At 40.4% G+C, this 22,951-nt stretch overlaps 1 protein-coding gene across 18 annotated transcripts in view; it reads right to left on the reverse strand.

The window, feature by feature from the left end:
• Nucleotides 1–22,951, reverse strand: part of FGGY (FGGY carbohydrate kinase domain containing) — a 456,399-nt gene that overhangs the window by 38,088 nt on the left and 395,360 nt on the right. Inside the window, exon 14 of one of the 18 annotated variants that reach the window (XM_063613874.1) lies at nucleotides 21,413–21,477. The exons of 15 other annotated variants lie outside the window; for them this stretch is intronic. In XM_063613874.1, the coding sequence (XP_063469944.1) occupies nucleotides 21,413–21,477 (65 nt within the window). Of the gene's footprint in view, nucleotides 1–21,223; nucleotides 21,478–22,951 lie in introns of those variants that run through there. 2 more of the 18 variants (XM_063613867.1, XM_063613865.1) reach the window with 2 other exon arrangements.

The following is a 22,951-nucleotide window of genomic DNA, read 5'->3' on the forward strand; positions in this document are numbered from 1 at the left end:
AATGAAGGGAAGTGTGGGTGAAACAGAACCAAGAGGCAGGCAGGGCCATACCACGCGGAACCCTCAGTCTCCTTTCCAAGGGCCCTGGGAAGCCAGAGCTACTGTCACCCAATGGCTCTGCCGAGGTCAGCAGGGGCCAGGGGACATCAAGGTGGCTCTCTTATCACCCAGATATGAGAGGTGCTCAGGAGGCAGAAAACATGCTTCAGTGACAGACCAGATGAGGGTGTTAGGGAGAGAAAGTTGTTAGAAGTAACTCTTAGATGTCTGGGCTTAGGCATGTGGCCCACTTAGGGGGATGCAGAGTGAGAGTTTGTCCTTACGGCTGTGTGCACAGAGCTCCTGTTTTTAGATCTCACAGGGCTTAATTCAGGGACATGGAGTAACTGAGAGGGAGAACCTCAGCCTTGCCTTGTTCTGAGAACAGCAGCAACAAAGAAAGAAATCAAGAGAAATAACGCTGCAAAAATTCCTCACGGACCAGGCCAAAGCTTACATCAGCCAGTCATGTGGGTTTTAAGCTTGATTATTTAGTAAGAAATGAATTTGTCCTTGTAAGTGTTACCAGATCTGGCATTTACACCTGAGATGTGAAGGTGCTTGCTTTTAAAACAAAACAAAACAAAACAAAAAACAAAACAAAACAAAAAAACAGCACAAGTTCTGAATATTCAGTCAGGAAATTTAAATGCAGCACTGGACAATCAATACAGAGCCTGAGGCTCAGCCCTTCCCACAGAGACATCACCCAGTTTCCCGAGGGTAGTGAGGAGGAGATGGGGCAGGGGACACAAAAATGTGCACCAAGCCAGAAGACGTGAGACCTTTCCAAAGCCCTTTGGAAAGGTCTCATATCTTCTGGCTTGGTGCACATTTGCTAGGCTTTATGCACAGTCACCATGGCCATCTGGAAACACAGAAGCTTTTATTTGGGGGTGCACAGGCCAGGGGACTCCATGAGGAGAGCGTGTAGGACATGGACAGGCAATTCCAGGGGAGCTCAGTAGGTGTTCAAGGCTGGAAGGGAGATGGAGAGGCCTGTAAGTAGTAGTAGCGAGTAGAGAAACCTAGATTAAACTCAGGCAATCTGGCTCCAGGAGAGAAAGGCCTTTGAAGCAGAGGGAATGAACAGAAGCCAGCAGCACTGAGCGGTAACAACTACGGGGAACAGGGGGAAGGTGCATCCAGGTACTCGGGGGCCATGTGATGGGTTTGGGAATTTTGTCTCAATTCCATGGTGGAAGCTCGTCGCAGGGATTTCAGGGTGCAAGAATTGCATGTTCCTGTGACCTCTCTGGTTCCAGCAGGAAAGCAGCCAGCAGCAGGAGACCAGTTAGGAGATACTGCAGTGGTCTAGGCGGGGGCAAAAGTGGTCTGCATAAAGTAATCAACTAACCAACTAGCTAAGCTCCTGAATACCTTCCTTCCCTTCCCCTTTCTTGCCCCCCTTTCCTCTGTCTGCTTTGGTATCTCTGACCCCCCTTTTCTCTCAGCAGAATGTAGAGGACACAGTGATAAGAACTCCACCCTGCTCAGTCTGCCATGACATGGACAGACGTTGCCATTCCCTCATCTTCATCTCTGAGGTGCCCTCCCTGCATTTCCCCACTCAGGATCATCCTTTTCTGTGCCTGCATGCTGACAGGGAGCAGCTGCTGGTATCTAGAACAACTCCCAGCTGTTCTTCCAACTTTTCTCAAGTGTTTCTTAGTGTCAATGCCTCTAATTAGTTAAAATAGGAAGGGGGGTGGTAAACAGAGGAGCACAAGAGAGGCCTAATTTTAGCTGTAGCCAAAAGGACTTTCCCCTAAATACACTGTGATCTCAAAATACTTAGCTAAGCCCATATGTACATGGCGGGGAGAGAATTTAAAGAGCTACAGAAATAAAATTCTCTGGTCAAATGGGACAGCTCTGCCTCTTTGTACAACTGGATTAAAGAGAAAAGGAATGAAAATAAACTGAACCCTCACTCTGTGCCAGGAACTGGACCAGATGCTTTGTGTGTGGCAACTCAGCAATTCATTTAATCCTCACAGCAACAGGATGGTGATGGGACTGGTATTACCTCCATTTTACAGATGAGGAAACTGCGGCTTGGTGAGGCTGATGCTACTCTGTGCAAGATGACACAGCTAATGAGAGAGCAGGATTTAAATCTGGGTCTCTCTGGCTTAACTGTATCTAGCAAGAGGAAGATGGGGCCTCAAACCTAGGATAAACAGGGCATTGGGAAGATAGCTTAAACAGGGATTCGGAGCAGGGGATCAGAGCCAGATTCCAGGGGATTCTGACTCTCAGAACACTCAGAGGCATCATTATAGAAACTGGCAGGACTCACTGAGTGCCTCAATTTTATCCAATCCAGAAATCCCTCCTAGCCCTCACAAGGTATGCTGGAGGAATGACCAGATTGTCACTAACAACTTACAAGTAGATAAATCATATGGCGAATGCCCCCCGCCCCCATCTTCTCTTCTCACTTCAGCAAAAAAAGGAAAGGCAACAACAAAAAACAACAAACCCCACTGCTTCCTGTAATCAAAGCCAATACAATATTTAGCAAAGGAATACGAACAGGCTAATCACCCAACCCCCTACAACCTTCTTAAGGTTAGGGGAGAATCTGGGCTCCTTCAGAAAACAAGCCACCTGATAGGACTCATGGCGTCAGCTTCCTTCATCTCGGTTCACGCTTAAAAGGCCTCTTCACTGGGAAGCTTCCCAGTGAGGTTTTCCACGCACATCTGGACACTTTCCACAATAGGCCTTTGAAGAGGCCTGAAGTATTCCGGGAAAGTCTGCCTCACTGGGCTGAGGTTTAAAGAGCAGAAGCCCACATTTATTTTTCTTTCCCGCCTTCTTTGACAAAACTCCCCTCAGTGGTTTGTGGGCATTTGCAAAGCAGCCCTGATTTTCAGCTCGCTACTTCTAGGGCTGAAATCTTAAAGAAAATGAACAACAATAGAGCAAATTCAAAAGAGCATGGGGATCATCAAAGACTGTTTATGTGTTCTTCTCCTCCACCAGACTCTGAGTCGTGCTTAGTCATCTCTGTAGCAGGGAGAAAATGGACCTTGGCCTCAAGCCGACTTGCTCCATCACTCAGCATTGGTGACATTTTGTCGAGTCACTTAAACTGTCTGAGGCTCGGTTTCCTGACCTGTGAGTTAACAGGGGCCTGCCTTGTGTGGGCTACTAAACGTTCATGAGGTGGGTTAAGTAAATCCCTTTGCATGTTGTCCGACATGGACTTTGACAGGTCTGTGCTGTCTCCTTGGCCGGGTCCGTCTCCCCTATACAGGCTAACGGCTACTCATTGTTTACAACTCAGGTGATGGTTTTCTTCTCTGGCAATGCTTTACTCTACCTCCTTCTTGCTTGGGCTAGATGAGGTATGTGTCCTCAGTGCTTTAAAACTTCCCTATTCTCTGATCTGTGGTTTATTGTTATTTTAGTTGTATCCACCATGCCCCGCCCCCACACCACCATAACAATGTAGGCAGCTGATGTCTTTCCACACTAAGCACAGTGCCTGGTATAACAATATGCTCAATGACTGCCAAGAGATTAATTAGTCTATTAGCAACTATTTATTGGCCTGCTTACTTTGAGTCAGGTGCTATTCTGGAGCTATGAATAAAACAGACATGGCCCCTGCTTTCATAAGCTTGCATTCCAGTAGAGAAAGTCAGGAAGTACATTAAAGACATGTAGAGACTTGTGGTTATAGCGTCAACATGTAAAAACTGTGTAAGTCATTTATCCCATCCTTACTCCAAAAAAAAAAAAAAAAGCTAAGAAACTGCAAATCACCGATTTTTCTTGGATCCATAAGAGAACTGAGGTTACAGGACAAACTATTACCCTGAAATCTGAAGAGAAAGGACAACCCAGACAGTCACAGCTGAGATCTTACTTGGAGGAGCAGCTGCTGGAGTCATAAACTGGTAGGGACACTTCAGTGGTAATTTGAAGTGTTGGGGGCTGAGTGTAGACTAATAGAAAAGTGAGCAACTCCTGAGGGTAACAGTCTTAGTGGAAGGGGGCCCACACTTTCATTGGTTTTACCTCCAGGAATGCAAAGAGTCAAGAATGATCCCTTCTTGGCTCTGGCAGGGGGAGGGAAAGCGTAAACACTGTAAAATATTTTTTACAGTGTTTTTCCATAACAGAGAGTTCTCCATAACAAAGACCTTCTCTTAAGAGGAATAGACTTTACCAAAGCCTACTGCACCCAGGGGAAGGACATCTCTTCAACTCTAGTGCCTGCAAGCCTTCTGTCTCACCTAAAGGAGTAGGGGCTAAGAACATCTATGAAGGTCATAGCTCAGGGACATAGGCCCACTAAAAGACAGATATAATCAAAAGATTATAGAATGTTTTCCTTCCCTATATCTATACCTTACAACCACATCAACATGACCCCAGTAAAATATTAGTGAATTACAGCTCAAAGAACGGCAAGACATAGAATCTATCTAAGAAGGAGATCTTAGGGATGCCAAAGACAATAGTGGGGATGAAAATAAGGACAATAGAAGAATGTGAGGCCTCTGGCATGTACAACTATAACAAACATTAAACACAGTTCAATTTCTAACACAAAATGTCACATATAGACCTATTTGTCTCAGTTCCTATTACCAGATACATCATATCCAGGTTTCAACAAAATATTAAAAGGCATGTTAAAAGGCAAGAAAAACACAGTCCAAAGAGAGAAAGCAAGAATCAGAACCCAACTCAGATATAACACAAATGTTAGAATTATCAGACAATTTAATGCAACTGATTAATAAGTGTTCTAATGGAAAAAGTAAACACTATGCACAAACAGATGGACAATGTAACAAGAGACGAAAACGCTAAGAAAGTATCTAAAAGAAATCCTAATAACAATAATGATGATAATAATAATAAAAACACCAACAGAAACAAAGAAGGCCTTTGATGGCCTTAACAAGGCCAAGGAAAGAATCAGTGAATTTGAAGATACATCAGTTAAAAACTTCCCAAACTGATATGCAAAAAGAAAAAAGAATGGAGGGAAACACCCAGGACACCCAAGAAGAATTTCAAAAGGTATAACATATGCACGATTAGAATATGAGGATAACAAAGTGAGAATGGAGTAGAAGAAATATCTGAAGTAATAATGGCCAAGAATTTCCCAAAATAAAGAACAAACACCAAACAATAGTTTCAGAAGTTCAGAGAACACCAAGTGGAATAAATATGAAAATATCAAAAGCTGAGCAAATCATAATCAAAAATAAAACCAAAGACAAAGAGGAAATTTTGAAAGAAGCCAAAGGGGGCAAGAAATCCATCTTATCTATAGAGAAACAAGCATAGGAATTACAATGGACTTCTCAGAAAACCATGTAAATAAAACTAGAATGGAGTAAAATATTTAAAGTGTTGAAAGAAAAACCTCACTAACCTAGAATTCTATGCCCAGTGAAATTATCCTTCAAACATGAAAGAGAAAGATTTTCTCAAATAAAAATGTATTGAAAGGAGGCCTGCACTACAAAAAATGTTGAAAAAAAAGTTATTCAGAGAGAAGGAAAATGATGGACCTACATAAAAGAAAAGCATCAAAGAAGAAAAAAATGAAGGTAAATGATAATATTTCATTTTTTTACTCTTAATTGACCTATAATTATATGTTTAAAGTAACAATAGTAACAATATATTGAGTAATTATAGCAAATGGATAAATGAAATAAATTACAGCAATGTTATAACGGATAGGAAGGAGGAATTGAAAGTACTTCCTTATAAGGTACCTGCACTACATGTAAGTGGTATAGCGCTATCTGAAGCCAGACTTAGATTAAACATGTATACTACAAAAATTAGGGAAATTACTAACTTTTAAAAAAAGAAGTATAATTGATATGCTAAGAGAGAAGAGAAAATGAAACCACATAAAATGCCTGATGAATACCAGTGAAAGGCCAAGAGGAAAAAAAGGTAAACAAAGAATAAATGTTACAAATATAAAATAGTTACAAACATGGTAGATAATAATCCAACCATATCAATAATCACTTTAAATGTGAATTGTCTAAATACACTGATTAAAAGAAAGAAATTGCCAGAGATGATTAAAAGAATAAGGCCTACACAGAAACCCACTTTTAACTTAGATAGGTTGTAAGTAAAGGGGTGCAGAAAGCTATACAATGCTAACACTAATCAAAATAAAGTTGTAGTAGTTACATTAATTTCAGGCAAAAGAGATATTGGAGACAAGGAGGGGAAAAATAGTAATTTAAATCCAAAGAAAGCAGAAGACAGGTATTGTGATACCTCTGGCCTTGTTCATTTTGCTTAGAATTGCTTCGGCTATTCAGGCTCTTTTCTGGCTCCATATGAATTTTAGAATAGGTTTTTCTAATTCTGTGAAAAATCATGTTGGTAGTTTGATAGGAATAGCATTGAATCTGTATGGGAAGTATGGCCATTTTAACAATATTGATTGCTCCAATCCATGAGCATGAAATGTTTTGGCATTTCTTTGTATCATCTCCAATTTCTTTCAGCAGTGTTTTATAGTTCTTCTTGTAGAGATCTTTCACCTCTTGGTTAGTATATTCCTAGGTAATTCATTTTGTTTGTGAATATTTTCAAAGAACTTAAAACAGAGCTACCATTCAATGTAACAATCCCATTACTGGGTATACATCCAAAGGAAAAGAAATCATTTCACCAAAAAGACACATGCACTTGCATGTTCATTGCCATGCTATTCATAATAGCGAAGACATATAATCAACCTAGGTGTTCATCAATGGTGGACTGGATAAAGAAAACGTGGAACATGTACATCACAGATTACTATGCAGCCATAAAAACGAACAAAATCATGTCCTTTTCAACAACGTGGAGGTAGCTGGAGGCCATTATCCTAGGCAAATTAATGTAGGAAGAGAAAACCAAATACCACATGTTCTCACTTGTCAGTGGGAGCTAATCACTGAGCAGACATGGACATAAACATGGGAACAAGAGACACTGGGACGTCTAGAGGGGGACAGGAGGGAGGGGAGACATGGATTGAGAAACTACCTATTGTGTACTATGCTCACTACCTGGGAGACAGGATCTGCACCCAAACCTTAGCATCACACAATATACCCATGTAACAAACCTATACATGTACTCCTTGTATCTAAAATAAAAGGTGAAATTAAAATTTTAAAAAAGCAGAAGAAATAATAAAAATTAGAGCATAAATCAATGAATTTGAACACAGGAAAGCAATAGAGAAAAATCAATGAAACCAAAGCTGGTTCTTTAGAAAGAGCAATAAAACTGACAAACCTTTAGCCAGGGTAATCAAGATAAAAAGAGAGAAGTTACAAATTACTAACATTGGCAACTAAAAATAATTTAGATGAAATGGACTACTTTTTGAAAGACAAAAACTATCAAAATTTACACAAGAAATAAATCATCTGAATAGAGCTGTATCCACTAATGAAACTGAATCAATAATTAATTACCTTCCAAAAACCAAAGTGCCAGGCCCGAATGGTTTTTACCAGTGAATTTTAGCAAACATTTAAGGAAGAAATTATACCAGTTCTTTACCATGTCCTCCAGGAAAACAAGCAGAAGAAAAACTTCCTGGCTCATTCTATGAGGCCAGCATTACTCTATTACCAAAACCAGACAAAGACATTACAAAAAAGAAAGCCAAAATCCACTTTCTCTCATAAATATAGATGCAAAATATTCTCAATATAATATTATCAAATCAATCCAACAATGTGTAAAAGGAATTATATACCACAATCAAATAGGATTCACTCCAGGTATACAAGGTTGGTTCAGCATTCAAAAATCAGTCAGTGTAATCCATTACATGAAAAGATTAAATAAAAACAATTATATAATCATATTGATAAACGCAGGAAAAGTATTTGAAAAGATCTAACAATCATTTTTTATTGTGATTAAAAATTAAAAATTCACAGCAAACTATGAATATAGGGGATTTTCCTCACCTTGTTAAAGAACATGTACAAAAAAACTCTACAGCTATTATCATACTTGATGGAAAATTGGATGCTTTCCCACTAAGATCAGGAACAAAGCAAGAATGTCCTTTCTCACCACTCCTATTCAAGATTGTACTGGAAGTCTTGGCTAGTGCGAAAAGACAAAGAAATGAAAAGGCATACATACTGGAAAGAAAGAAATAAAACTGTCTTTATTGTCAGATGACATGAATGTCTATGTGGAAAATCACAAAGAATGAACAAATCAACCCACCCAATGACAACACCACCAAATCCTGGAACTAATAAGCAAACAAGTAAGGGTATAGGATACAGGGTTAATATTCAAAAGTCAATTTCTTTCTAGCAATTACCATCAAGGAGAAAATGGAATTTGATTAAAAAATACCACTTAAAATAGCATGCTGTAAAAAAAAAAAACAAAAAAAAAACCCCACAAAAACACTTAGGTATAAATCTAACAAAAGTACACAGAATCTGTATGTGGAAAATTACAAAACTCTGATGAAATAAATAAATTGAATTCTCAGCAAACTATTTTTAAGTATCCATAAAATGATTCTAAAATTTATATGGAAAGGCAAAAGATCTACATTAGTCAACATAATCCTAAAGAAAAAGAACAAAGTCAGTGAACTGACACTACCCAAATTTACTTACTGTAAAGCCACAATAATTAAGACAGTGTAAGGTTGGGGAAAGAAAAGACAAATAGATCAGTGGAACCAAGGAGAGAACCCAGAAATAGACACAAATATAGTCGACTGATTTATTCCTTTTCCAACTCCTTTGACAAAGGAGTAAAGGCAATTCAAAGGATATAGTGTAATATTTTCAACAAGTCATGTTTGAAATATTGTATGTCCACATGCAAAACAATGAATCTAGACAGTGACATTAGACATTTTGCAAAAATTAACTCAAAGTGGATCACATATGTAATTGTAAAACACAAAACTATAAAACATCTAAAAGATAACAGGAAAAATCTAGGTGACCTTGGGTTAGGTGATAAGTTTAGATACAAAACCAAAAGCATAATCCATAAAAAAAATTGATGAGCTGGATCACTAAAATTCTAAAACTGCTCTGCAACAGACATTTTTAACAGAATGGAAAGACAAGCCACAAACTAGAAGAAAACACATATCTGATAAAGAACTTGTATCCAAATATACAAAGAACGCTTAAAATTCAACAATAAGTAAACAAGCAATGTAGTGAAAAAGTAAGCAAAATATATGAACATGTGATTCACCAAAGAAGATATATAGATGGCACATAATATATATAAAGACACTCAACATCATTTCCCATTAAAAATTGCATATTAAAACAACAGTGACATTCATCTATAAACCTATTAGAATAGCTAAAATAAAAAAACTAACAATGCCAAATGCTAAAAAAGTTATGTGGAGCAAGATTCCAATTATGTGGCATTTTAGAAAAGGTAGAACTATAGAGGCAATAAAAAGATCAGTAATTGTCAAGGAGTTGGGAAAAAAGGAGGTAAAGTTAAAGAGGTAAAACACAGGGGATTTTTTTTTTTTTTTTTGAGATGGAGTCTCGCTCTGTTGCCCAGGCTGGAGTGCAGTGGTCCGATCTCTGCTCATGGCAAGCTCCGCCTCCCATGTTCACACCATTCTCCTGCCTCAGCCTCCTGAGTAGCTGGGACTACAGGCACCCACCACCATGCCCAGCTAATTTTTTTTTGTATTTTTAGTAGACAGGGTTTCACTGTGTTAGCCAGGATGGTCTTGATCTCCTGACCTCGTGATCTGCCTGCCTTGGCCTCCCAAAGTGCTGGGATTACAGGTGTGAACTACCATTCCCAGATGGGATTTTTAACTTTTAGGGTGCTGAAACTATTCTATATGATATTGTAATTGAATATGCATGACATTATGCATTTATCAAAACCACTGAATGTTAGAGTACAAAAAGTAAACCTTAATATATGTAAATTTTAAAAATTCAGGAGGTAGGGGGATCCCATGATGGAATGCAGTATGTCAAAAACAATATAACTGTGTTACTACTGTATAAAACAATCTCACTCGGTGTGGTGGGTGATTATAGTGCTGACCTAAGTTAACTTCAGAAATTAGTAGAGTCTGAAAAACTAAAGATAAAAAAACACAAAAAATGCAAAAAACAAAAAAATGCCAAGAAAACCGTGCATAAGTACTGTCGTCCAGTTAATAAAGTTGTATTCTGCAATGGTATGAGTTAACAGTTCTGGTATTTCTATACATGTATACTGAAATTGAAGAACTAAGTAAATGGAAGGCAGACGGTGGGAGCCAGATTTCTCGTTATTTGAGGGGGAATTTAGATATAAGCAAGGGGAGAGAGTTAGAATGATCCATGCGGCAATAGATTACAGTAGGAAACCAGTGTGAATTCATGTTTAGCTTAATATCAAAAAGATGATTACATAAAGAAATATTTATAGATATTTATAGGTATATACATGGGTTAGGGTACACACACATTTCCTTGCTCTTTCAGTTGGGAGGGCCAAGAAGCAACAATAGCCCAAGAGCAATGAGCACACTTAGTGCCTAAATCTTGGTTTCTAACCACCAGTCTCCAGTAACAAGAATAGACTCTGGCCAGGTGCGGTGGCTCAGGCCTGTAATCCCAGCACTTTGGGAGGCTGAGGTGGGCAGATCACGAGGTCAGGAGATCGAGATCATCCTGGTTAACATTGTGAAACCCCATCTCTACTAAAAATACAAAAAAATTAGCTAGGCATGGTAGCCAGTGCCTGTAGTCCCAGCTACTCAGGAGGCTGAGGCAGGAGAATGGCGTGAACCTGGGAGGTGGAGCTTGCAGCGAGCCGAGATCGCGCCACTGCACTCCAGCCTGGGCACCAGAGCGAGACTCCGTCTCAAAAAAAAAAAAAAATCAGACTCTTTGGAGAAATGCTGATTCTAGAACTGGAGCAGGAAATATGCAAAATTAGCCTAGAGTGCCTTGTAGTGCCAGAAAGTAAGAATATAATAATTTTTTAAAACCTCGCAAGACACACAATTATGGGATTATGTCAAAGGGTCATAAGAGCCAACTGAGGAGTTGCCAATGGCTAAAACTGGAACAACTGAGTAACAAAACAAAGTAGTATTGGATTATATCCAAAAATATAAATATATATGAGTTATCAGATGAGTGAATAAATAAATGAGAAGAGACAAATCTCCCAAACAGTATAATTCCAAATTTATGTAGATATTCTTCCCATGAGGAGGTAGATCATAACTTACTTCTCACTCACTCCTTAAGTTTGAGCTGTGTATAGTGACTTCTTTCTAAAGAGTACAGTATAACAAGGAAGGAGAAAGAGTAATTTTATAGTGGAGAAGCCTGACAAACACTACCTTAGGTGACCAAGGCCAATATCAATAGTGATAAGTTACACTGATAGTAAGTATCCTTGATATGATATGATGAGAATGGTACTTTGTCAGTCTTTTGTTTTCTCCCAAAAGACCAAAACTCCAATCATGGAAAAAAAAATTAGACAAATCTCAACTGAAGGACGTACTACAAAGTATCTGACCAGTACTCCTCAAAAATGTCAAGGTCATCAAAAGCCAGAAGAGCTTAAGGAAACATGATGACTAAATGTAACGTGGTATCCTGGAAGGGATCCTAGAATAGAAAAGGGATGTTAGGTAAAATCTAAGGAAATCTGCATAAAATATGTGCTTTAATTAACAAAGGTCTCGCTTTGCTTCTATTACTGTGCTCACAGAACAAGTAAACACTATTGGATATTGCTGTCCTCAGGGAATCTGCAGAAGTCTGTGAATGTTGATATGAGTTGGTTAATCTTGGGCCCAGCTAATGCTAACTTGTTCAGTTACCTGTCAGATGTCTTTCACTGTGTTTAAAAATACATTGCATTCCAAACTGGTAAACAAATAAAATAAAATAATAATAATGTATCAATACTGGTTCATTAATTGCAACGAATGCACCATACTAATATAAGATGTTAATAATAAAGGTAACTAAGTATGTGGTTTAGAAAAACTCTCTGTATCGGCTGGGTGTGGTGGCTCACACCTGTAATCCCAGCACTTTGGGAGGCCAAGGCAGGTGGATCACTTGAGGTCAGGAGTTCGAGACCAGCCTGACCAACATGGTGAAACCTTGTCTCTACTAAAAATACAAAATTAGCCGGGTGTGGTGGTGCACGCCTGTACTCCCAGTTGCTTGGGAGGCGGAGGCAGGAGAATTGCTTGAACCTAGGAGATGGAGGCTGCAGTGAGCCAAGATTGAGCCACTGCACTCCAGCCTAGGCAACAGAGCGAGACTCCGTCTCAGAAAAAGAGGAAAGAAAAACTCTCTGTATCATCTTCACAATTTTTCTGTAAATATAAAACTCTTCTAAAAATAAAGTTTATTAAAATATAGGGTCATGTTTATCAAAATAATACATGTGTTCAAGCACATATATCACACAGATGGTGGTAAGTACTAGGGAGAAAAAAACATCAAGTAGGGTGAGAGGGACAGAGAATGGTAGGCGTGGAGCAGGTAGTTTGTGTAGGGTGACTAAGAATGGCATCTTTCTGATAAAATGACATTTGAGCAGAGATCCAAGGGAATGAGAGAGTGAACAATGAAAAAATCAATGGAAAGATGATTCCACATGGAGGGAACTATAAGCTTGAAAGCCCTGAGTTGGAAGTGTGCTCAGTGAGTGGAAAGAGGGCAACGAAGCCAGACCTGCTAGGGCAGTTTGGGCAAGTGGCAGAAGGAGATGAAATTAGAAAGGGAGTGAGCACCAGGCCAGGAGGGCTTTGCAGGTCCTGGAAAGGACTAAATAAATGAATGAATAAATAATATGAATGGAAACTTCCTTTTAAAGTTTATTCTAGGTATTCCAGCCTTTTTTTTAAAAGTCATCCCTCATAATATACCTCCTTCCCCCAGGCAGGCACAAGTATTCTATCATAACAATAAGAAAATCAATCTTAGCTGCAATTGTTACAACAAGACCCTCTAGTCTCCTGGAAGATGCCTGAGGCACGTCATCTCCTTTCCGAAACAAAATTTGAGTCTGTTTCCAGACAGGCAAAGTGAAATGAAGGCTTGAGGCCAATTTTTCACATAATTTAATATATACATATATAAAACTCACATATGCCTGAAATCTTTAGATAATGGAAAGAAAAGTGGATTTTCCTCTCTTCATTATTAAAGTAATTGGCTCAAACTCTCATTTCATTTTGCACATGTAGGCACAACCGAGTCTGTAATTAGTTTCAAACCACCAAAGTAGAAACGGAATAAAACCTCAGCTAACTGAAGGACCTTTTTCTTCCCCTTGACATACTTGGCTTTCAATGGCTACAAGCATAAGGTATGAATCCGAAAGCAAGATCGTGACTGGGACTTGCTTAAAAAACAAAATGACTTGCAAGCATGCATTGGGTGAGTTCACTATGAGCCCCTTACCTGTTGCCTTTTCGATCTCTATTTTCAGTCCCACATAATGAGAGAAGGTATCCTGAATGATGATGAAATCCCCAGCAATCAGAGCAGGGACCCCAGGCTCATTGCTGGCATGCTAACAAAGGCATGAGAACACTCACCTCTTACAGAGATTTTTACCAATGAGGATGAAATCAAACCACTTTGCTCTGACCTTGACTTTAACAAGAAAGTTATATAAAGGCATTCTATTACATGGGAGTAAATTGTGGATCTCTCAATAGTGGGGACTTGAACTTAAAATATTTTGGTTTATTTAAGGGTGGTGCATGCCACACTCAATCACAGGCCATGTCTTTTTGGGGATAACCTCTCTGAACCTCAGTTTTTTCATCTCTAAAATGACAATTATAATTTCTGCCAACTTGCAAAGTCCTTATAAATGTTAAATGAAAGAATGTTCCTAAAATGCCTAGAACAGTGTCTGGCCTATAGTAAGTGATTAACATGCACTGCTTTTTTTTATAAACATAATTATACATCCCATATTTGCACTCGGCATGGATCTGGAGAAATGCAGGCTCTTGATAAATGTTGTTGAATAAATAACTGTCTGAATGAAGTATCTCCAGAAAGTCTTAAAAGATACTTTAATAATATTTAATATAATGCTGATAATAACTATCATTTATTGAGCACCTACTGCTTGTCACATGCTGTCACATATGCTCACATATATCATTTCACAGAATTCTCATGATTACCTAGTAATGTGGGCCTTTTTTAGCTCCATTTTACAAATGACGAATCGAGGTTGAGAAAGGTTAAGTAATTTCCCTAGGATGACATGGCTAGCAAGTGGCAGAACTGGATTTTTAACTCATATCCTTCTGATTCCAGAGGCCATGCCCTTAACTGCTGCAGCATCTTGTGCAGTATTTAAAACACTTAAAAAAAAAAAAAAAAGTTCTGCTGACTTCTTTAAGAAAGACTCAACTCGGGTGAAGAGGTCTTCCTGCTTCTTCCCAGAATAACCTCATCTTGTTGGATTGGCAGCCCCTCGGCTAGGAACAGGTGGGACCAGTAAAGCTGCCAGGGACAGGCCCTTGAGAAGGTGGCTGAACACACTGTCCAGTCCCTTTCAAAGTCTAGTGGGAATGGCTCTCACACAGGCTGGCGGGGTGGATCCTGGGTGTTGAGCTGGGGTGCGACCTTGAACAAAAGAGGTATAAGTACCCCAGGGGCAAAAGTCAGTTGTTCTGAGAGGGAAGCTGGTGAAGTGGTCCTGGGTGCCAGTTATATGGGGGTCAGCAAGCTAAAGCCAAGGGCACTGGGAGTGGCCATGAGCCAAGAGGCCAGGGGCTGAGATTCTGGGGGAAAGTAGTGAAAGCCTCAGACAGGCTGCAAGCAATACCAGGCTTGGCAAGGGGCCTTTGTAGTGCGAGGTCTCTGACCCCATGGTATACAGCAGGGAGTGTCACTGTGTAGGTGAAGGGGTGGTCTGGGACAAATTCAACCTCAGAATGCTCCTCTGGGTAAACTCACTTTGGAAGACGGACAAGTGACAAGCTTACAAAGAACCATCATCATATCACCATCCTAGGAGTTGGCAGAGGGCAAGTCACTAATGCATGGGTGTGCTGGCTATGCCACTGGTGGTAGTGGAGAGCCTCACATGCTTCTATCTGGAACAAGTTGTGTTCAACAAACATTTCTAGAGAGCCACCCTCCACCCCATGCCAGGCCCTGTAGGAATTGCAAGAAACAGAGGTTAGGAATTGGTTGGTGGCTCTCTTGGAGGGAGTCACCATCTAGAAGGCAAGCCCTTTATTACTACCATCCATGAGCTTGGCCGATCCACCTCCTTAGTTTTCCTACTGAATCAGAGAAGCCTTATATCAATCATGATAATATGTTAATAAACAGGAGGTTTATTGTTGTAAAATGCTTTCACACCAACAGGAGGCAGTGTGATCTGATAGAAAGAATGTCTGGATCAGAATTAGGAAGACCTAGTTCAAATGCCAGCATAACAATTTGTTTAGTTGTCTGATCTTTAGTCAAATCCCTTATGGTCTTGGACCCACAGTCTCATCATCTGTAAAACTGGGCTCGTAACACCTACCCTGTCTTCTCCTGAGAGGTAATGTGACAGTAAGTAAGAGCATGGACTCAGGGGCCAAATTGCCTGGGTTCAAAGTGTAGTTTCTCTGCATACCAGCTGTGTGACCATAGGTGTGTTAGTTAACCTTTTCTGTGCCTTAGTCTCCCCAAGTATACAAAGGAGATGATAATACCCCCAATCTAATAGGGATTCTCTGAAGATTAAATTAGTTAATATATGTTAAGTGATTAGAAGAGCAATTAGAAATTGCTGGCACACAGAAATACTTAAGTGCTATTGATGGGAAGACACGATATATTGCATAACTCAATCAGCATATAATTCTTGCCTTTTCCCTCCTTCACATAGTGCCAGTAGCAGTGAGACTAGGACTTGAGCCTAAATCTCCATACTTCAAGTCCAACGTCCCTCAACTATGGCTAAGTGGTAAGACTTAAGCAGTGCTGGTCATGGCCTTCTCAATCTACATGTGTGCCTTCTCTTCTTGGTATATGTTCTTCAGCCATCCCAAACCCAAGCTCTAGGTGTTCATCCCAGGATTGCCTCTCCATCGCATATCACACTTCTGGGTTCACACCATTTCCTCCTTCCTGTCTTTCCCATCTGGCCTGACTTTGTTGAAAGAACTGATCCTTTTCATTATGATATCCCGTGCTCTAAACCATGCCATAGCTGCCCATTGACTGTGGTGGGAAATATCAGACTGGTCCAGGTAGTGTAAGGTCTTTAATTCACGGCACTTTCCATCTGAGTCCATGAGGAATTGTTTATAGGTAACAGTATTAGAACAAGCAGAACCTATGATTATATTATATGGGTTTATATGGTATACAGATTACCCTATAAAATCTCAACGACAAGCACATGTATCCAAGGAAGAACGTAAAACACAAAAGCCTGCACTGTTGAACTAAGTAAGTACTGTGGAATATTTCTAATTTTCTCATCAACCTTTGATTGCTATAATCTAAGCCTCAATTTTCGTATCTGTAAAACAGGATGATACCTACATCACAGAATGGACAGGGAGGGTTAAGGGTGAGGATATGTGTAATGTGTGTGGTCAGCAATCCTGCACCTGAGTGTTATGATGATCACTATTATTATTCTAAAACCCAGGTACCTCACTGGCCTTCAAAATCCTGTAGAATCTGTTCCCACATTATTGACCCATTCTGATTTTCTACAATTCCCAGGGATTTGCTGATCCTGTCCCTCTGAGAGCTCTCACTTCCATTTCTGCAGGAACTCTGTGGTTCCTTTTCCCACTTCCATCGTGCCTGAATCTGAGCCTCTGCTTTTTAAATTCGGTCTGTCATTCAAGGCACAGTTCACATTTGACCAGGAAACTTGAGAGCCCTCCCCTCCCCTGTCCACTCTCTTGTTCCCAGCTCTCTGAATTCACACTCACTTACCGTCTGTACTAAATAACTTACTTTAAAATGCCTGCTGTTGTCTCAGTATTTTGGTTTTGTTTCCCTAATTAGATTGTAATCCTTTCTCAAGCAGCCACTGAGATTTTTTTTTCTTTAATGCTAGTTTGCCGCATAAAACGAATGTTCCAAAAGTTCCTAGCAACGTTTCCTCTGAGGGTCCCCAAATGGAGTGCAAAGATTCCTGGGAGCTCAGAGATCAAGAAGTAGTTTCTTCATCTTTTAGGTGAAAATAATGATACCAACCTCATAGAGTTGTTGGATAGACCGAGATCATGGGCATAAAATTGGCCAGAAATACACTTAACTGAATTATCTTGCAGAAGAAAAGCAAAAGGTAACTGGAATTGATAGGAAACTGGGAAAGGAGGTAAAAGGAAAGGGAGTACCATGCTAATAAAAGAGACGTATTAAGTATCTCCTGTGTGCTACGTACTATGCTAGGCATTTCATATATATTATATATAAGATACTGGTGACTAACACAAGTTCTGGAGTCAGGCTGTTTGATTCAAATCCTAGTCCTACCTGTTACCAGCTTTGTGGCCCCAGCTAGCCTACTTAAAATAGGTTTTAATACCTTTGGCTTATTTCCTTCACCTTTAAGTTGAGATAATTTAAAGTAGGGGCAAACTTTTTCTATGAAGGGCCAGATAGTAAGTATTTTAGCTTTCATGAGCCATTTGATCACTGTCACAATTATTCAACTCTGCAGTTGTAGCACAATAGCAGCCATAGGGTCTATGTGAATGAATGGATGTGATTGTGTCTCAATAAAACTTTATTGTCAAAAACAGTCAGTAGGCAAAATTTGGCCTGTGGGGAGTAGTTTGCCAATCTCTAATATAGAATCTATTTCCTTAGGTCTGTATGAGCATTAAAAAGTTAACACAGACTGTGCTCTTAGCACAGTGCTCTGCACATAGTAATTACTCAACAAATGTTGGCTGTTGTGTATATAATGGACCCATGGGATAGGTGTTAGTATGCCCCTTTACAGGGAAGCAAACTAAAGCTCAGAAGTAACTGAATAGTTCCTCCAAGATCTGACATCTCATAGTGGCAGAGTCAGACTTAGAGCACAGGCTTGACTGACTCTAAAACCAGCAGTTTTCTCACAGCCATTTTTTGTCAACTTAAAGTTCGTATTAGAACCAAGACCAAATTTCATTGACCCAAGGGGAACCAAGTGTTTTGGGACTTGACTCAGACACCGGCAACCTATCAATTGATTAAATTGGGCTGCGGATCCCAGTGAATGTTGCTGGAAAGCACACAACTTTTTGCCTTTGAATCCTGATTCCAGTCAGTAGGGAACAGGTGTGGAATTCATGTTCACCACCCTCTTAGGGTGCTCACAGTCTTAGCCTTCCTTGGTCTCAGCATTGGTTTCTTATGGTACCAATGGATCAGCTGCTTTTGGTGAGCTCTAATTAAGTGCACAAATAGGGCAAGCTTCCCAAATCCCACATTAGTTCTGCTTTGGAATGCCAGAACTTTTCTACCATGGAAAAATGCTTCATGCCCTGACTCTTAACAAATCCAGCAAGTTCAAATGCATTTCTGGGAGGGACAAGAATCCCAAGCTGTTATGTGAGAAGGCAACGAAAGAAAGGGCTTTTCTTGAAAGGGGGAAACAAAGGGCATCCAGAAATGTCACCAAAATGCCCTGCAAACTCTCAAGCTTGCTCCAAGTTGTTCTTTGTTTGAAGGCCTCGGAAGTATGATGCGTGTAACTCTTTCCTGGGTCAAGGATAGCATACTTAAACTTGAGAATCTGAAGCCAGTATCAGCAAAGATTTCTTTTCATATGTCAAATACAAGGAATAAAAAGGAAAAATAACTCAGTTATAAATGGCACAGGCTTTGTATCTTTCAAAACTCTCCACCTCTTTGACTTGTTATTTCTCTCTCCTCTTCCTCTTTTCCTCATTTTCTTCCTTCTCCTCCTCCTTTTCTTTTCTACACTCACTCCAAAGTCCAGTCTAATAACTGCTTGATTCTAGGGGGACTCTCTGGTACTGTAGCTGAGAAGACATAGTAATGGTTGTTTTTATGCATGTGAATTTAACAGCAATCAGCTGTTTGTTTTATATTTAATTCCACATGTGCCAGAGTAAAACCATTTAGGCTATAATCCCCCAAAGGCACCACATGTCTGTCTATTCCCAGAGTTCAGTGGACCATTGTGTTGACATATTTTCCCTCATCAAAGGAAAGAAACTAGCTTGGCCTTCAACTTGATGCTCCCAGAGACAAAGCAATGATGGAAGCCACAAAGATTCACCCACCACTAGGTCTTTGAAGTCCCAGATCTAAGTGGATCCTACAGGCTTCATGCTGGCACCCAACCCAGGCCTCTGGTAAGACAGACATAATCCTTCCACTGGTCACCATGGCTTCCTGCCCAGGGAAAGAGCAGGCTCTTTGGGACTTTCTGGCTCAGGAGAGCTGAAGGGGCCTTTATTTAAGGTGGCCATAGTTTATTATCCCAATGAACCCACCTTTGAGTCCCAGACACTTTTTGGAAGAAAAGGGAATGTTATTAATAATTATGCCAAGATTAAGACATTAGCTAGGTCTGTCCTGCATATATTATCACCCTTCCACTTCATTTCCAAGGAGCTGTTGATGGTTTGGAGAAATGATTGTCATTGGGCACTTCTCTCTTAATGATGGTAAGAAACAGAAGTTTCAGACTTCAAATTTTGATTTTAATGCCTCTATTCTGTGTTGCTTCTTCTGAAAGATTCTGCCAGATGTTTTAGACTTCCAAAAAAGCAAAGATATACCTAGAAAATACTGAAGTATGCAACAAATACTAATTGTATCCAGGGCGGAAGCCTTTCTGATGATGATGAAAGGGGAAGAGATTCCAGCCCCACATGTGGGAAGGGCCATCTTCTTGAAAGTCTTAGAGTAGGAGTTCTCAAACTTTGGACCAATAAAATATTCAAACTTTTTGGAGATCTACAACATAATTTGCAGCTTTTTATTTGATTATATAAGGACTTTAAACAAAGCAACTGCTCAACATTTACTCTCACCATTATTTCATAACCAAAAGGAGATTTTAATACCAAAAAAGTAGTTATCATGATATCAGAATAAAGGAGAATCATTTAAACAGTCTACATTCAGTTTTGTTAAAATTTCAATACCCTGTCCTTATTGTTTCATTTCTCATGGACTAGTGAAGCTTTGTGAAGGGCCTGCAGTGGGGACCAGCTGCACGAGTGTGTCACCCATTAAATTGGTACCAGTAGAGTGGAGTGTTGCTGAAAAGATACCCAAAAATGTGGAAGCGGCTTTGGAACTGAGTAACACGCAGAGGATAGAACGGTTTGGAAGGCTCAGAAGAAGACAGGAAGATGTGGGAAAGTTTGGAACTTCCTAGAGACTTGTTGAATGGCTTTGACAAAAATGCTGATAGTGATATGAACAATAAGGTCTAGGCTGAGGTGGTATCAGATGGAGATGAAGAACTTGTGGGAATGGGAGCAAAAGTGACTCTTGTTATATTTTAGCAAAGAGAATGGTGTCATTTTGCCCCTGCCCTAGAGATTTGTAAAACCTTGAACTTGAGAGAGATGATTTAGGGTATCTGGCGTAAGAAATTTCTAAGCAGCAAAGCATTCAAGAGGTGACTTGGGTGCTACTAAAGGCATTCAGTTTCAAAAGGAAAACAGAGCATAAAAGTTTGTAAAATTTGCAGCCTGACAATGCAGTAGAAAAGAAAATCCCATTTTCTGAGGAGAAATTCAAGCCGGCTGCAGAAATTTGCGTAAGTAACCAGAAGCCAAATACGAATCCCCAAGACAATGAGGAAAATGTCTCTAGGGCATGTCACAGGTCTTCATGGCAGCCCCTCCCATCACAAGCCTGGAGGCCTAGGAGGAAAAAGTGATGTTGTGGGCCAGGCCCAGGGTCCCCATGATGTGTGCAGCCTAGGACTTGGTACCCTGTGTCCCTATAGCTTGGCCTGTGGCTTCAGAGGGTGCAAGCCACAAGCCTTGGCAGCTTCCATGTAGTGCTGAGCCTGCCAGTGCACAGAAGTCAAGAATTGAGGTCTGGGAACCTCTGCCTAGATTTCAGAAGATGTATGGAAACACCTGGATGCCCAGGCAGAAGTTTGCTTTAGGGGTGGGGTCCTCTTGGAGAACCTCTGCTAGGGCAGTGCAAAGGGAAATGTGGTGTCAGAGCCTTAACACAGAGTCTCTACTGGGGAACCGCCTAGTGGAGCTGAGAGAAGAGGGCCACTGACCTCCAGATTCCAGAATGGTAGATCCACTGATGGCTTGCACTGCATGCCTGGAAAAGCTGCAGACACTCAAACCACCTTGTGAGGGCAGCTGGGAGAGAGGCTGTACCGTGCAAAACCACAAGGGCAGAGCTGCCCAAGACGATGGGAACCTACATCTTGCATGAGTGTGACCTGGATGTGAGACACAGAGTCAAAGGAGATCATTTTGTAGCTTTAAGATTTGACTGCCTCGCTGGATTTTGGACTTGCATGGGGCCTGTAGCCCCTTTGTTTTGGCCAATTTCTCCCATTTGGAATGGCTGTATTTACCCAATGCCTGTATCCCCATTGTATCTAGGAAGTAACTAACTTGCTTTTGATTTTACATGCTCATAGGCAGAAGGGACTTGCCTTGTCTCAGATGAGACTTTGGACTGGGGACTTTTGAGTTAATGCTGAAATGAGTTCAGACTCTGGGGGATTGTTGGGAAGGCATGATTAGTTTTAAAATGTGAGGACATGAGATTTGGGAGGGGGCTGGGGCGGAATGATATAGTTTGGCTGTGTCCGCATCCAAATCTTATCTTGAACTCCCCCATGCTGTGGGAGGGACCTGGAGGGAGAAGATTGAATCATGGGGGTGGGTCTTTCCTGTGCTCTTCTCATGATAGTGAATGGATCTCACAAGATCTGATGGTTTTAAAAACGGGAGTTTCTCTGCACAAGCTCTATATTTGCCTGCCACCATCCATGTAAGATGTGACTTGCTCCTCCTTGCCTTTTGCCATGATTGTGAGGCCTCTCCAGCCACACGGAACCTCTTTCTTTTGTAAATTGCCCAATCTCGGGTATGTCTTTATTAGCAGCATAAAAATGTACTAATACACCCATGCAATGCACAGAGCTCTATCCAGAAAGAGCCCAAGCTGGGGGTTAATTGTTTGCAGTCAATTTCTTTAAGTTCTTTCTTTGTTGTTGTTTTTTAAATTATACTTTAAGTTCTGGGATACATGTGAAGAACATGCAGGTTTGTTACATAGGTATATATGTGCCATGGTGGTTTGCTGTACCCATCAACCCGTTGTCTACATTAGGTATTTCTCCTAATGCTATCCCTCCCCTTCCCCCAACTGCTTGACAGGCCCCAGTCTGTGATGTTCCCCTCCCTGTGCCCATATGTTCTCATTGTTCAACTACCACTTATGAGTGAGAACATGTGGTGTTTGGTTTTCTGTTCCTATGTTAGTTTGCTGAGAATGATGGTTTCCAGTTTCATCCATGTCTCTGCAAAGGACATGAACTCATTCTTTTTTACGGCTGCATAGTATTCCATTGTGTATAAGTGCCACATTTTCTTTATCCAGTCCAACATTGATGGGCATTTGGGTTGGCTCCAAGTCTTTGCTATTGTCAATAGTGCTGCAATAAAAATACGTGTGCATTTGTCTTTGTAGTAGACTGATTTATAATCCTTTGGGTATATACCTAGTAATGGGATTGCTGGGTCAAATGGTATTTCTAGTTCTAGATCCTTGAGGAATCGCCATGCTGTCTTCCACAAAAGTTGAACTAATTTAGACTCCCAAAAACAGTGTAAAAGTGTTCCTATTTCTCCATATCCTCTCCAGCATCTGTTGTTTCCTGACTTTAATGATCGCCATTCCAA

Source organism: Symphalangus syndactylus, chromosome 19, assembly GCF_028878055.3.
Source record: "Symphalangus syndactylus isolate Jambi chromosome 19, NHGRI_mSymSyn1-v2.1_pri, whole genome shotgun sequence".
NCBI lineage: Eukaryota > Metazoa > Chordata > Mammalia > Primates > Hylobatidae > Symphalangus > Symphalangus syndactylus.